The 13769-nt window shown below is 52.2% G+C and overlaps 1 protein-coding gene and 1 long non-coding RNA gene across 4 annotated transcripts in view; one reads left to right on the top strand and one right to left on the bottom strand.

The window, feature by feature from the left end:
• Positions 1-13769, bottom strand: part of HOXA3 (homeobox A3) — a 32683-nt gene that overhangs the window by 2980 nt on the left and 15934 nt on the right. For 2 of the 3 annotated variants that reach the window (XM_058296853.1, XM_058296852.1), the window contains 2 exons: positions 11997-12079; positions 37-682 (listed from right to left, as the gene is read on the bottom strand). In XM_058296853.1, the coding sequence (XP_058152836.1) occupies positions 37-562 (526 nt within the window). In that variant the 5' untranslated portion in view covers positions 563-682; positions 11997-12079. Of the gene's footprint in view, positions 1-36; positions 683-3538; positions 3717-11996; positions 12080-13769 lie in introns of those variants that run through there. The other variant, XM_058296854.1, reaches the window with a different exon arrangement.
• On the top strand, positions 3726-6472 carry LOC131278478 (uncharacterized). The gene is made up of 2 exons (XR_009185778.2): positions 3726-3905; positions 5805-6472. It is a non-coding gene; the product is annotated as an uncharacterized lncRNA (long non-coding RNA).

Below are 13769 nucleotides of genomic sequence, written 5' to 3'. Positions count from 1 at the left end.
GGCCAGGGGACCCTCCTCCAGAAGGCACGCCTTTACCTGAGCTGGAGCCGCTGGTTTTCTGCTTTGTGTTTTGCCGTGACTCTTTCATCCAGGGGAAGATTTGTTTGGCTACGGTGGGCGAGCTGAGCAGGGGGCTCTTGGCCGCGTTGGCTGGGGTGGGATTGCTGCTGGCATTGTGAGGTGGAGAAACCGAAGAGGGGGGTGGGGGAGCAGCAGGGGTGGGAGCTGGGGGCTGCGGCGGGGGCTGCGGCGGCTGTGGGGCAGGGGGCCCAGCCTGGGGAGGCGCCTGGGGCAGAGGCGGCTCGCCCAGGCCAGGGGGCTGGCTGGGTGGGCCGCTCAGGGTGCGCAAACAGGCTTCGCTTAGCTCGTGCGCCTTGGGGTGGCCCCCGGCGCTGGCAGGCGACTGAAGCGAGCAGGCAGGTCGGTGGTACTCGCCGTCGCCGCCCAGAGCCCCAGAGGCCGAGTACGGCTGCTGGCTGGCATTATAAGCGAACCCGTTGGCTGCCTGGTAGGGGTAGCCACCATAGATTGCCGAGCTGTCGTAGTAGGTCGCTTTTTGCATCGCGTTGTTTCACGATCTTGATCGCACACTCAGACAGGGGCTTGACACCCGTGAGGGCGCACATTGGCACGCCCCCGCGGTCACGTGACGCTCCGCCGCCAATGGCCGCCCGGTGCAGACCTGGGGGGCGAGAAGCGCAGCGCGGTGAGGGCTCCGCGCAAATCCATCTTACTCTCAATAGCTAAGTGACATGAAAGCCATAAAAGAAAAAGTGGTCAGCAATATTTAGCAGCACGAATTGGCCTCGGGCGCAGGGAGCCGCGCTATAAAAAGCCGCTGGAATTTACTGGCAGCTACAAATATTTGCTTAACTTGTGTCTGGAGTTGCGGGATTTTCCGGGGAGTGAGGAGGAGAGTGAGGGAGGGCTGCAAGCCGGGTCTTGGGAGCTGGGGTCCAAAAGGAGAAAGGCCCAACAGTCTGGAAAAGGACAGGGTTGGCATCCCTTTCCAGGAAAGGAGGAACCTGGGTTGTCCCTTCGTCCCCACTCCTTGACCTCGTCTGGGGAGCCCGCGACTCCCTCCCCTCTGGGGATCTTAGAGGAGGGCCAGGAAAAGAAGGAGCCTGGATAGTCAGTCTTTTCTCCAATCCCTGCCTTAGGACATCAGTTTGCCAAAAGAGCCCTGAGGCAGGGTGACTTCCAACTCAGCCCCTTCCTGGACCTACCTCCCAGCCCCCAAGAGAAGTTTGCACAAAGCTCTTGGGGGCAATTGCCCTATCAGTCCATGCAAGATTTCAAAAGCTGAGCTTGTTAGGCACTTAATCTACCCTGGTGCAGGGATATGAAACCTTCCCCCCCACCCCCAAATGAGCCCCTTGTGGCCAAGAAGGGAGAAAAGAAAACTTTGGATGAAACATGCCAGGGGGTTAGGGTGGCAGGGAGGATCAACAACACCCCTTCCAGCAAGTCACCACTAAAAAACCCAGGGCAGTTTCGTACTCCTTTTCTCTTCCCATTTCATAGGTATCTCCCAGCAAGCAACCCTCACCTTTTTTCCCCAGCTACAGAAAGTCCCCGACCCTCTTGCCTTGGACTTTCTGAAGTGCTGTATTCAAGGCAACTATCAAATTCTACCTGTTAAAACATGATGGATTAGAGAGAGAGAGAGAGAGAGAAACCCACCAGGAACCTGAAAAACCAGCGTTCATCTCCATGACCACGGCTTGAACTCTCCTTCCAACTTAACGATAATAGGTTCTGTCTTAGAAACTGCAATGTAATTTGATGTATGGGGGTCATTTGGCTCCGGACGAGGGATGGAAGCACAAGCCATAAAATCCTGCCAGATTTCCCTGATCTTTGTGTGCTGCTGCTGTTGTTGATATTGTTAAGTTGGCCTATTTACTTGCTTCAGAAACACCAAGTAAATGGTAACCCTGAAACTCTAAAAAGCAATTGGAAAGTCTTCTCAACTCTCTTTTATTTAGAAAGCAGTTTGTAGAAGTGACATCCATGTTTTCTTTTTGTTTTCAACCTTTGCATGGTCAACTCCAGCTCTCAGCTTACAAATTTTCTATGTAGGCTTCATATATTCTCTCTCTGTTTCAGAATGTTAGTCTTTCTGGCCATTTAAGAAAACCATAATGGCAAGCTCATGAAGAAAATGGTTTACACTTCATACCCCACCAATATGTATTTGAGTCCTAGACCTATCAAGTTTCCCTGGAAATAGGAACTTTATTTACTAGAAAAAATATATAATTTTTATTTTTTAAAATAAAAAGCAATGGATAATTATAATTTTGCTTTTAGTAATGGACTCCTTTGGATTTCATTATTGAGCCAACAATCTCACCAACATCTGGAAACCAGGCACAATTAATTTTCCAGAACCTCAATTAAAAATTACAGCATCCCTTATCCAAAAGTATTTGTGCATGATCTTGAGCCCTGGAGTATTGTTTCTCTTTAGGAAATAGGTGGGAGTTATAGATTCCATGACCGAAAACAAATAAAGGATAAAATGAAATTTTAAAACTGAATAATAATTTAATGTCTCAGTTTCCTGTTCTCTCACTGAAAACAGCTCCTATTACATTTGGAAATGTTAATGTCTGCCATTATAAATTATTTAGATACTCAGCTTGTGTTAAATAAAACATCAGGTTAAAAAAATTACCCCCAGACACTTGAACGGCAAGATATTAGATAAAACAAAAATTAAGTTGATTTTAAACGTGCAATATTTCAAGTGACTTGCTAATCCACTATTACAAGCCACACTGCCTCTGTTGCTTACTTTACTTAAGCTTTTTTGCATTGTCTAATAAAATAACAAAAATACCTTTAAAAAACAAAGAGCACACAAATGTCCCCAAAATCCAAGATATGAATTTATCTCTGGGACCCCAGCAAAGTCCTTCCTATTGTTTGAGGTCAGCAGACAACCACCTGGGGGCCCACCCAAGCCCTCCAACCCAGCCCCCAAAGTTTGCAACCTAGCAAAGAAGTTGGAGATTTGCCAACCAGGAAACTTTTCTTTGAACCCCCAAGAAAGGGCTGAAGGTAAGATTCCTCCGTAAAGATCTGTTTCTGGACAATAACCCCCAGGTGCAGAGGCTGAAAGCGAGGTGAGGGAACTAAATCGAGTGCAGGAGGCCAACGCTATTGTCTCTCTCTGAAGAGCTGCCCAAATTCAACTCTTTCCTTCAGACACCACTCTGTCTTTCCTCTGCCCGCTCTTCCCCAGCCTGCCCTCACCCCGAGTTAGAGAGTCCGTACGTCTTCTTGCCCACCTCTCCTTCCCTCCCCAACCCAGAAAAGTTGAGGCTGGGCTAGGGGAGAGGGGAGAAGAGGTGGGGGCGGGGATGGGAAAGCGGCCTGAACTCGAAGTGTAAGGGTATATCAGTCACTGCCGGGAAGGAAGCTCCGGCTTGTGAACTCTTCTTGAACCGAGATTTAAGTCTGCAGCCATAAATCACCGAGACGTAAACTCCACCATTCAGCTCCGAGAGCGACCGGTTGTGGCCCTGCTTACCTTAACTTCTGACGAGCCGCAGCGAGCGCAGGCTCGGGTTTGAGCTCCGGCCCCGGCCCGGCTCCGCGGCTCGGCCGGGTCCCTTCGGCGCGGGATGGGCACCGACCCTCAGCATCAGCCGAGGCGGCGGGCGGGAGGGAGACCCCGAGGCCCGGCCGCCGCCGCGCAGAGCTTGGCCGCGGAGCTGCTCCGGCACGGCTAGCCCAGGGCGGACTGGGGCTGCTCGGACCCCCCCTCCCACCCACCCCACCCACCCACCCCTCCCCCACACCCCCGCCCCCTGCCCTTCCCGAGGGCAGCAGCCGCGGCCCGGAGATAAGCGCTAGCACGGCGCGGGGCTCTGCCTGGGCTAGTGGCACCGACTTGGGTATGTTTCTTATGAATATTACACGCGGAGCAGCGTCTGGTCGAGGGTTGCGGGGGGGGGGGGGGGGGGGGGTTGTGCTGCTGGGGGCGGGCGGGAAGGGAGGCCAAGGCGGCTGGGGAAGCAAGTGCCGGCGTGGGGGCTGGGGGCTGAGGCGAGGGGAGGGGGAGAACGGGGGGGGGGGGGGCTCCGCGGTGGCGGGAGGAGGGCAATTTCCCCCACTTCCCAATGCCCTCCCTTTCCTCTCTCATAGCCGTCACTAAAGTCCAGGAAAATTATGCTAATGAGGACAAACGGCTCTCACAAAGGGGCTCTCTTGCCGGGCTCTATCTTAGGAATCTGTTTGAGAAACCTTGCAAACCCTCTGCACCCTGGACCGGTTGGGGCGTGAGGGGACCGAGAACTAGGAGAAGGGAGTTCCCCAGACTTGGGGCAGTTAACTTTGTCCGCCACCCCCAATCCAGGCACCCCAAAGCCAATCTTTGGAGGACTGGACTAGGGCTTCATTTCTCCAGGGACCTCTCCAAGAGCCAAATGGGTTGTCTTTGGTTATATATTTAGGCAGGAACCGTTGAAGTTGTGGCAGCCAGGAGGAAGGTGCCCTGGGGAGATATACCTTGGTCCAGGCAATGAAATTGGGCACTCTGGGCACAGGTACACACTAGGGTGCCTGGGAATCTGGGTTTCCAGCCCTCATGTGCCCATTTCACAGCACAGACATGCAGCTCACTCACAGGAAGGCAGAAAAAGCTCTGACTCCTACACAAATCTACATGCATGACATCTTTTTTTTTTTTTAATTGGTGGGAGGACACTGAGCTAAGCAAAGGCCTGAGTTTGCACGATAATTCAGGCACAACTTTAAGGACGGTGGTCCTTCCCTCTCCCAAAGCCTCCCTCAGTTCTCCAGCTTCAGAAGTGAACTCTGCAAGGATATGTGTGTGGCAAAAAGAGAGAAATAGAGCTTGCATGCAATTACAAGGCGTCAACGGCAGGTCCTTCTCAAAGGAAAGTGTTAAAAATATAAGTAGTATGTTTAAACTGTCAGGGAGCCAAAGTGTCACCTTAGAGTAAAAACAAAGCCAGGGGGGAAAGGGAGAAATCAAAAAGCACTCCGGGCCAGGGTGGCCTCATGCATACCAATGGTTTTTGTCATTTATGGCTAGGCAAGATTTATGACTCCGCGCCCCAAAGCTGTAAACAGAGCACAAAACAGCAAACACTTGCTCCTTATGGCATATTGCAGTGGCACAACATGAAAGGCATAGCCGGGACGCGTAGGAGGCGAGAGCCAGCCGCAAAAATCCGCTTGCCGGCGTTTTCCCTTCAAACCGGCCGGTCGGATGTGGCATTTGAAGAAAAGAAGGCGTGGGTCAATAATCAACCCGCACTTTCTCCTCCAAACTGCTGACGCGTCTCTCGCCGCCTTCTCAGCCTAGCCAGCTGCAGAGAAGGCCAGCTCACCCGTGAGAACTGGCCCAGGCAGGGGACGGCCCGGGCCGAGGTGTTGAGGGCGCCTGAGCCGAGCGAGGGCCGGGGATCCCGGGGCACATACCTTTCCACTGGCGCCGCGACCGCACCGGCAAAACGTGGGACCTGGACCCGCCGAGCCGCGGGAGCCAAAGGGACCTGAGGCTGGAGCTTGGGCCAGCGCCTCCATCCGCCCCAGACTAGGTGGTTTCCAGGCCGCGGGCCCCAGCAGGACAGAAGTGGGGCTCGAACTTCAAGACCAGGTTCTGGCCTCCTGGCATGCAGGCTGTCGGGGGTGGCCCCCGGGCCTCCAGCCTCTGCTGAAATCCAAAGGACTCGCTTTGGAACAAGCGCAGGCGAAGTAACTTTAAAAAGTAATAATTTATAAGAGCTGCAGTTTTGCTTTTTTTTCCTTTTGTTTGTCTGGTATAGTTTTTAAAGGGAAAACACCGCTGGTCAATTTCCACCGCCAGAAATCCGCCGCTGCCGCCGCCGCTCCGCCCTTTCTAGGCAAATCCCGCAGTCACTCTCCCGGCTCCGCCAAAGCCACCTTTCGATTCTTTGCTGAGAGGACCCCTGGGCTTCCCCAATTCCGAAATCCCTGCACTCCCTGTTCTCTCGCCCACGGGGATTCGGAGAAAAACTGCTCTCGGCACCAGAAGAAAATCTGGATCAGCGAAGACGCCGTGTTGGGTTTTTAGCAGTAACGGGGTTTCTCCGGTGGCAAGGTCTGAGAGGGCCTCGCGCGGCTCCCAGGCTTTCTGTGAGCTTGGGAGGAAGGTGAGGAGTAACTGTTGACCAGAAGAGGCATCGAAATCCCAGAATGGGGAGAACAATTACTGAGGAAATATACTTGCCTGAATGGGTGAGGCTGACATTTTAAGAGCAGAAAACGACCAGCCTTTTTTTTTTTTTTTAATAGCTATAGTGGGATGGCTTTAGCTCTTTCCTGGGAGGAAAAACCAACTGGTGCTCTATAACTGCGACTATTGCCTTCTTCTCACTGTGCACGCTTTTATAGAGAACCAGCTCGAGTCCACGTTATTTATTCCGCTTGCTGACACTGAAGCGACAATAAAAAGATGCCTCTAACAAACCTCTATTCCCTCTCTGATTCTTTCTAGCAAAGCTATATTATTTATGAGTCTTTAACTGGGTCAAAAATGCGCCAGAACTGGGTCATAAATCATATGAAATGCTGACAAGTAATTGAACAGCAATTAAAGCTTACATTTTATTTCCAAGGGGTGTTTTAGAGCGCTTGAAATGGCCTCAGTTAAACACGGTTACCGCCAAGGACCACAGCAAGGGAAGGCAAAGCAGCCCTTCTATTCTAGGGAAGCAAATTCCACTCAAATAGGGGAAGCCTGATTTTATTTTTATTTTGTTCAAGTACAGCAGGAAATAAGATTTTTTTAAAAAATTGAATGTCACATTTGGGCAAATCCGATTCTGACTCCTTGTAGCTTCTTTCCAAGGTGCAGAGGGAAGTCGAGTTTCCTTCACCTTCCCAGGGTGTTTCCACCCTTCCTTTGGGTGCAGGGTCCCCAAAGCCCAATTAGCTCGTGCTTTCCCACTAATTTGGAAGCACATGGTTTAACTTTCATCTGTCTCCACCCCAGCTACAGCGCTGTTTCTGGGGCTTAGAAGCTGGAGAAATGTCTGCTTCCAAAACGAGCTGCAGGGTCTCGCTGCTTCCTGCAGATTCTGCCTCCCAACTGCGCTCCAGCCCGGGGCGCACCCGCCAGTCCTCAAACTCTGCAGGCTGGTTGGACGCAGAGGAGGGATCGGGGGCAGGCCATGCGCACAAATGAAGCTTGATATCCCCAAACCCAGTCCCGGCTCCCTCTTCCTCTGTCTTCCAAATGTTAGAATAATTGAGCCTCTGGGTGTCCAGCATGTTTGCCACCACCCCAAGCCTCTCCTAGATCTGAGCTACCCTTTTCTACTCCTTTCCAGGCAGATCTTGCACGGGGAAACAATGGCGTGCCCTCCGGGTCCGTCTCCTTTGGTCGCACCTCTGGGGAAGCGCGCCCTGCAACATCGATAAAATGGCAGTGCTTCTGCACACCCTTCGATTTCCCTCTCCCAGCTCCTCCGGCTACTCTGGTCTGCCTTAACCCTCTATACCTCCCGGCAAACACCACCAACCCCAGAAAGATTCCCCTTCTCACCCACCCAGCCCCCATTCTCACCAGGCGCTCTTACCCTGCACCCACTAGCTACTTCGGGACCCTCCCTCCTCCGCCTGGGGCTCAGCTCCTGCTTGGGACCCAAGCCCTGCCTCGCTGCAGTGGACAAAGCCTCTCTCACTCTGGAGGCCCTATGGCCCACCTAGTAGCCCGCAAGTACTCCCTCCTTTACGCCCCCACGTTTTCCAGGGAATTAAACTCAGAGTCTTAGGCACTACTGGTGATCTTCCACATGGTTTCGGTTCTAAAATGAGAAACAAAGGAAGACGGGACTGCGGGTCCTGTCCGCAAGCCCAGGTCTCCTCGCCTGACCTTTGTCTCTCACAACCATAACTCACTCTAGATATGAACAATCAGCGGAAATACCTTAAAATAAATTCCATCCTCCTGGTGTGGCCTCTCGTCCCATCGGCTAGCTCGCCCAGAACCACTCCATAAGCGACGAAAACCGCAACCCGCTTGGAGAGCGCTCTCCGGAGAAGGGGAAGGAGAAAGAGGAGGTGGGTGCGTGCCGGTGGGGGTTAGTGGGAAGCTCTCTGCTCTGTAGAGAATCTAGAAAAACGTAATCACAGGCGAAGCCGGTCCCGGGTCTCCGCTCCAAATGCCACAATAATGCGCTGTATTATGTGCTCACGTGGTCATACGTCAACTTAAATCCTTTTATTTGAAATAGGGAATCACTGAAGGAACTAGGTTTCCAAGCAGAACATTTAGCCTTGGGGGCGGGGAGGTGGGAGACCTTGACCAGCAGTTGGGAAGAGTTTTGTCTCTGGCAGTAGGGTGCAGGGGACTCTCCCCTCCCCCACCCAGGCGGCCACACCAGGCTGCTTATCTCCACTCATTTCTTTACACACACTCCAAACACAAGGGAACAACAACACTGCCTGTATTCTTAGAGTCTACTTAACTCTCCTTATGGCCTCCCGCAGAGGGCCACACTGAACCCAGCACATCCAAATGCCTCTGTCTCCTCGGGCTGGTTGACCAGTGCATCAAAAGGCAAGGGCCAGGCCCCTTTTCCCCAAGGAAAACTCAGTAACGACTAGCCTGATCAGCAGCCTCCCTCGTGCTCTGCCATTGTATAGGTTTGCTGACACCCACACCATACACCACAGCCACTGGAGAAACCAAAAAGGCCCATAATTACCTGACAAAAGGGTGAAACACCTCCTCCAAGTCCAACTGGTTTTAGGTGATGGGAGTCCACGAGGAAGAATGTGCCTGGCTCCAGAGTAGTGGGTCAGGATTTTGCAAAATCTGAAGGGACGGAGTGCCCTAGCCAAACCTGTGCTTACGCATTTCCTCAGGGCATAGCTGAGTGATACATGAAATTATAGGTTTCTAATGATGAAAAATGCAAGGGGAAATGATCTAATTGTCTCTGCAAGAGAAAAAAAAAATCAACCTTCACTGACATCCCTTCACTTAACCTACTAGGCAACCCGGGACCCTCTCTGCAGGCAGGTCTGTGGTCCTTCCCCTAAGACCACCCCAAGTCCACCAGCAGAAATTGAACTGGACCAACTCTGCTCAGGGGAACCTAGCTGAAACAAATAAACCCTTTCTCCCAGGTCCTACCCCTACTTGCCTCCTGGTTGGTGACATTGCCCCCTGATTTCAATAGTTCACCACCTCGTAAGTTGCCTAAAAAGACCCTCTGTGTGGTCTTAGTCTCTGAACTTTGGGAGCACTCTGAGACCCATGAGATTCCCCTGCAATATTCTTTTGTTCCTCTAGAGTGGGTCTTCAGCCTGCTATGGCTCTCTAAGTGTGAGGATTCACTTGTAGCAGCTGCAGGATGCTGTGAATGAATCCTCCCCACCCTCCTCCCCTGCAGGGGAACAGAAGGGGACTGATGAGAATATAAGTCCCTCAGTAAGAGGTCTGGTCATGGGGGTATCCAAATCAGAAGGGCAATAAAAGAGGAGGAGACTTAACCCCTTGGAAGGGAGCCCTGGCCTAAGCTGGTGGCAGTATTCCAAATTCCAATAAGGTTCTGCCTGTGGCATAACTGAGAGAGTACCTCTGTGTGAACTTTCCCAGCTCTATCCTGAGACATAGGCCCCTCATTCCAACTGTGAGCTGGAAAGTGAGAACACAAAGTGAAAACCTGTTTCTCCCAAGTTTGGAGGAATGGGGGACAGGATCAAAGGCTGATTTCCAAAAGCTCTCTCCTGTCTTGCAAGGATTCAGCCCACTCATCCTCACTATCATCTGCCCTCCCCATCCCCAAATCGCTCAAACATCCAAGAAAGGGGAAGAATTGCTGGGAGTTGCTGGTAAACTGCCCTTTTCCCAACCAAAGTTCCGCAAATGCTTCAACCCAAAGATGAGAAGGGGCCACCTTCCGAACTCTCAGAACTGTCTGGAGAAAACCGAAACTCCTGAGGCCATAAATCACTGGAAAAAGCTATTGGCAGTGCTTCGGAGCAATGCCTTAACTCCAGCGAGACCCAGAGGCATCTGGGCTCCAGCCTGGAGTCTCCTTACCACAATTAACAGCTCAGTTAATGTTCCAACTGCTGTTTAACAATTAATGGCTTAGAGTGGGATGAGGTGATTTGGTCGATTGAGAAGGGAAAATCTGAGGAAATTAAAGGAAAATTTAACTTTTGATGTGCAAGTGGCTTCCTTAGGGGAGAGTTTGGCCGGGGGGGGGGGGGGGCAGTGGGACAAGGCCAACTCCCTGTCCTGTTCAGTCCAGGCACCCAGGAACCAGCACCTGAAAGTCCTCCTTCACCACTCTGAAATCCACTTTCCTGGAGCAAGGCTGTGGATGTTTTAAAATTCAGTTTCAGAGAACAAGAAGAGAGCGCTGGGAAACCCCATTGCCAGTCCCCGTCTACTCACTCCACCAGCCTCTAGCCTTGCTAGGGCTGTGGAGACATGACTTGGTTCAGGCCACCAGAGCCATGATAGGGGGAAAGCTGGCTTGGAGGGAGCAGGCAACCAAGGATACAAACCCTTAGTCAATATTTGCAAAGCTGTTGGCAGATTAGATATATCTGTACTCAAACACTGCAATCTGATTTCTCTATCAAAAATACACTTAACATTTTTCTCCCTTTAGTAAACGCTAGTGGTTTTTCTACTCACCATCAGGTAAGGCTCTCTTAGCCTACTTTTTTGTGGAAACGATAGATGATTATTTAATATAAGGTTTTTCCTATGGGTACAACTGAAGTACAAATGGGCTCCCAGTTCTCTGGACACATGTGGATGTGTATATCATTTTATATGCATGGCCCCAAACTCTTGCAGCTATTTATACATGCAAAGGTTCTGTTGTTTTGCAGAGATGCAAATCAAATATACACACTGAATTGCAAATTCTTGAGATGCTCTTTTATACTTGATACAAACAGACAGTAGCTGAGAAAGTAATCCAGTTTTACTATTACTCTGTTTACTTCCTATCTGATAAAAAGAATTGTATCCAGAACACCATATCAGCTTTAGAGCACCACTGAATAGCTTATTGCAATTACTTATCAACCTGCTATCTATTTGGGGATCTAATTTTAGGGATGACTGAAGCCTAGTACACAGAAAGCTAAATCTCTGAAGTTTTAAAAAATACTAATTCCTGAAAGAACAAAGCAAACCTATTCCTTCATACTCTCCCTTTACCAAGCTTCTGAAAGCTATTCCAGCAGCCCCTCCCCCAAATAAGGACATAATTTATGGATATTTTACAAGGTAATAAACCACAGCGATTACCTCCTTGCATCCTAAACTAAGAACAAATTAAGCCAGAACTTGAAAAGAATTTTAAAGAGTTTTCCCTTGTTCCAAATAGGAAAAGAAAATGCCAAGGCTGTAGAAAACCCGTGCTTTTCAGATAGAAAGAACCTCTTACCAGCCCCGGGGGGAACCAAGACATGCTGGCTGAGAAAGGCCTAAATATTCGAAATACAGCAACTTCCCTCATGCCAAAGAAACGTAAAAGGATCAGAGAAACTGCAAGGCAGCGGTACAAGTTTCAACTGAGAGTTGCGACTGACCACCATTTACCGAACTCACACCTCCGCAGTCCCGCAAACACTCAACAAGCATTGCTGCCCACGCAGCGGCCGCCGCGCCTTGGCCTCTACTTGGTTTTGCCCGGCTTTTCCGTGTAGTGGTTTGTTTGGGACTTGCAGGAAGAAACAAACACACACACCCTGACCCCTCCCGCTCCATCTTTGGTCTCTGCAACTGCCCTCTCCTGCACACCAACAGCTATGGGACAGACTCTTTGTCTGCCTGGAGCCCCACTTTGGCGGGGCGTGCCCCTGAAAGGAACCGAGCTCCTCGAAAACTCCTCCGAAGTTAAATATTGACCAGAATCTCTTTCAACCGGCTGTAGTTGCCTGGAGCCCGGGAGGGTAAACTCCTCCCAACGGCCTCGTGCACTGTCTGGCGCAGAGGAGAGTTCTGGCACAGCACTTACCTCGAAAGATGTTTAAGTCTGAATCAGGGACTGCCTCCAACTCTGGACGCTCAGTGAATCGCCTTTTCCGGTGTCCAGGCACTCTGCGGACAAATAAACAGCAGAGGATTATCTGTGGCTGCGAAGAAAGGGAGTTGGAGGACGCGAGTTGGAAGTGCGGCCGGCACGGGCGCCCGGGTGGCCCCCAGGGTGACGCGGACGCGAGGGAGTCGCCAGGGCGCTCGACCATGCGGCACACTCATTGCTCGAAAGGCTCCAGTCTACAAATGGCCTGAAGATGGTGATTTATTTTTGTAAAATAAATACATACTCCGTCTCCGCGCCCACCCTCTCTCCTTTTCTTTCTTTCTCTTTTTTTTGGGGGGGAGGGGGGAAGTGAGGAGGGTGATTAGGAGGGGTAGGGGGGAAGAGAAGGGGGAGGCGGAGAAGGATGGGAAGGTGGAAGAGGCTCGGACTCGGCCCCGACTCGCTTCGCTCAACCCGCGCCGCTTGATCAACTCGCTCAGCTGGGTGAGCACCCCGGGCACCCCAACTTGGAGAATGTGAATGCACAGCTTTATTTTCTTTTGCGAACAAAGGGAAGCCTTGTCTGGGAGCATTCAATCACGTCTCCTGAAATCTCACTCATAGTGTTCATATCTGTTGGCGCGAAATGAGACCCAGCCTCAGTCCGCAGGCCGTCTTGGGAGGTGTTGTCTTCTGGCTCATTCAAGCCCTGGGTGCTCCATTTCTTGGTCTCCGTGGACGGGCGGGACTACCGCAGCGCCCGTTCCCTCGGAGCTGGCCAGCCTCGGCTGCTGGAAACTGGGAAGGACGCGAGCGCGGGATAATACCCGCCCCAAAGGGGCCCAGCCTCAAGCAGCGCCCACAAGCCGGCCCCACGGGGCCCTAATTCTGCTACAATCCCGTCCCTCAGGATAGATGCAGCCCTCTCTTGCCCTCTGACCAGCAAATGGCCATTGACTCGTCAGCCAACTTTCTGGGGGCAGGAGACACTGGGGAAGGGGCAAAGAATCGCCCCCCAGGCTGGGCCCTGGCTTGGGAGAAGCGCGGCAGCTCGGTGTCCACCCTGCTCAGCCGCCGCTTGCTCAGCACTACCCCTGCCCCGCCACACCTTCATCGGGCGGGGAACCTGCCCCCACTCCAGCCTACCCCCAAGGAGCCCTCCGCTAGCTGTCCCGGGGCCCGTGCGGTCCTGCTGAGAGTGCCAAGTGGGGCTACCAAATAGGCGGCAAGTCCCCTCACTCCGACTTTGGGGCCCTCTAGCTCGCTGAACTAGTGGCCAAAGAGCGGCAGCTGCCCCCTGCCACTACCTCAGCCCGTGCCACCCTACACGGGCTCGTGGGGCTCAGAATCCACGCTGGGCTCCTTTCTCTAGACTTGCCCTGTGTTCCCTTGAGGCTCCTAGAGTGATCCTGAGCAAGGTGGGGGGTGGCCCCCTTGTACTTTACAACTTCTCCCCAGAAAGCTCTGCTCCGCCTGCCCCCGCACCCCCCACCGGCGCTCGGGAGTACCGTCATTATTATGGTTATTATTACTGTTGCTATTTCCTTATCCCCAAGTCTAATATTCATGGCTGCTGTTCCTCATAAATCCTTCAGACTAATGAGTCACACGGAGACGCTGCCCGGGACTCTCCTTCCGCCATGGCCGCCGCCGCAGCCGCCTCCCTCTCGGCGTTTTTGGCGCTCGCTCGCCCCCTCGCTCGCCCCGCGCGGGTGATTTATGAAGGCCGGGAAAATTGAACAAAGCCGCGCGCCCGTCCTGTGGTAT

This window comes from Dasypus novemcinctus, chromosome 5 (genome assembly GCF_030445035.2).
Source record: "Dasypus novemcinctus isolate mDasNov1 chromosome 5, mDasNov1.1.hap2, whole genome shotgun sequence".
NCBI classification, from domain to species: domain Eukaryota; kingdom Metazoa; phylum Chordata; class Mammalia; order Cingulata; family Dasypodidae; genus Dasypus; species Dasypus novemcinctus.
Note: the sequence above shows the minus strand (reverse complement) of the source record. Positions and strands in the feature narration are given on the sequence as shown.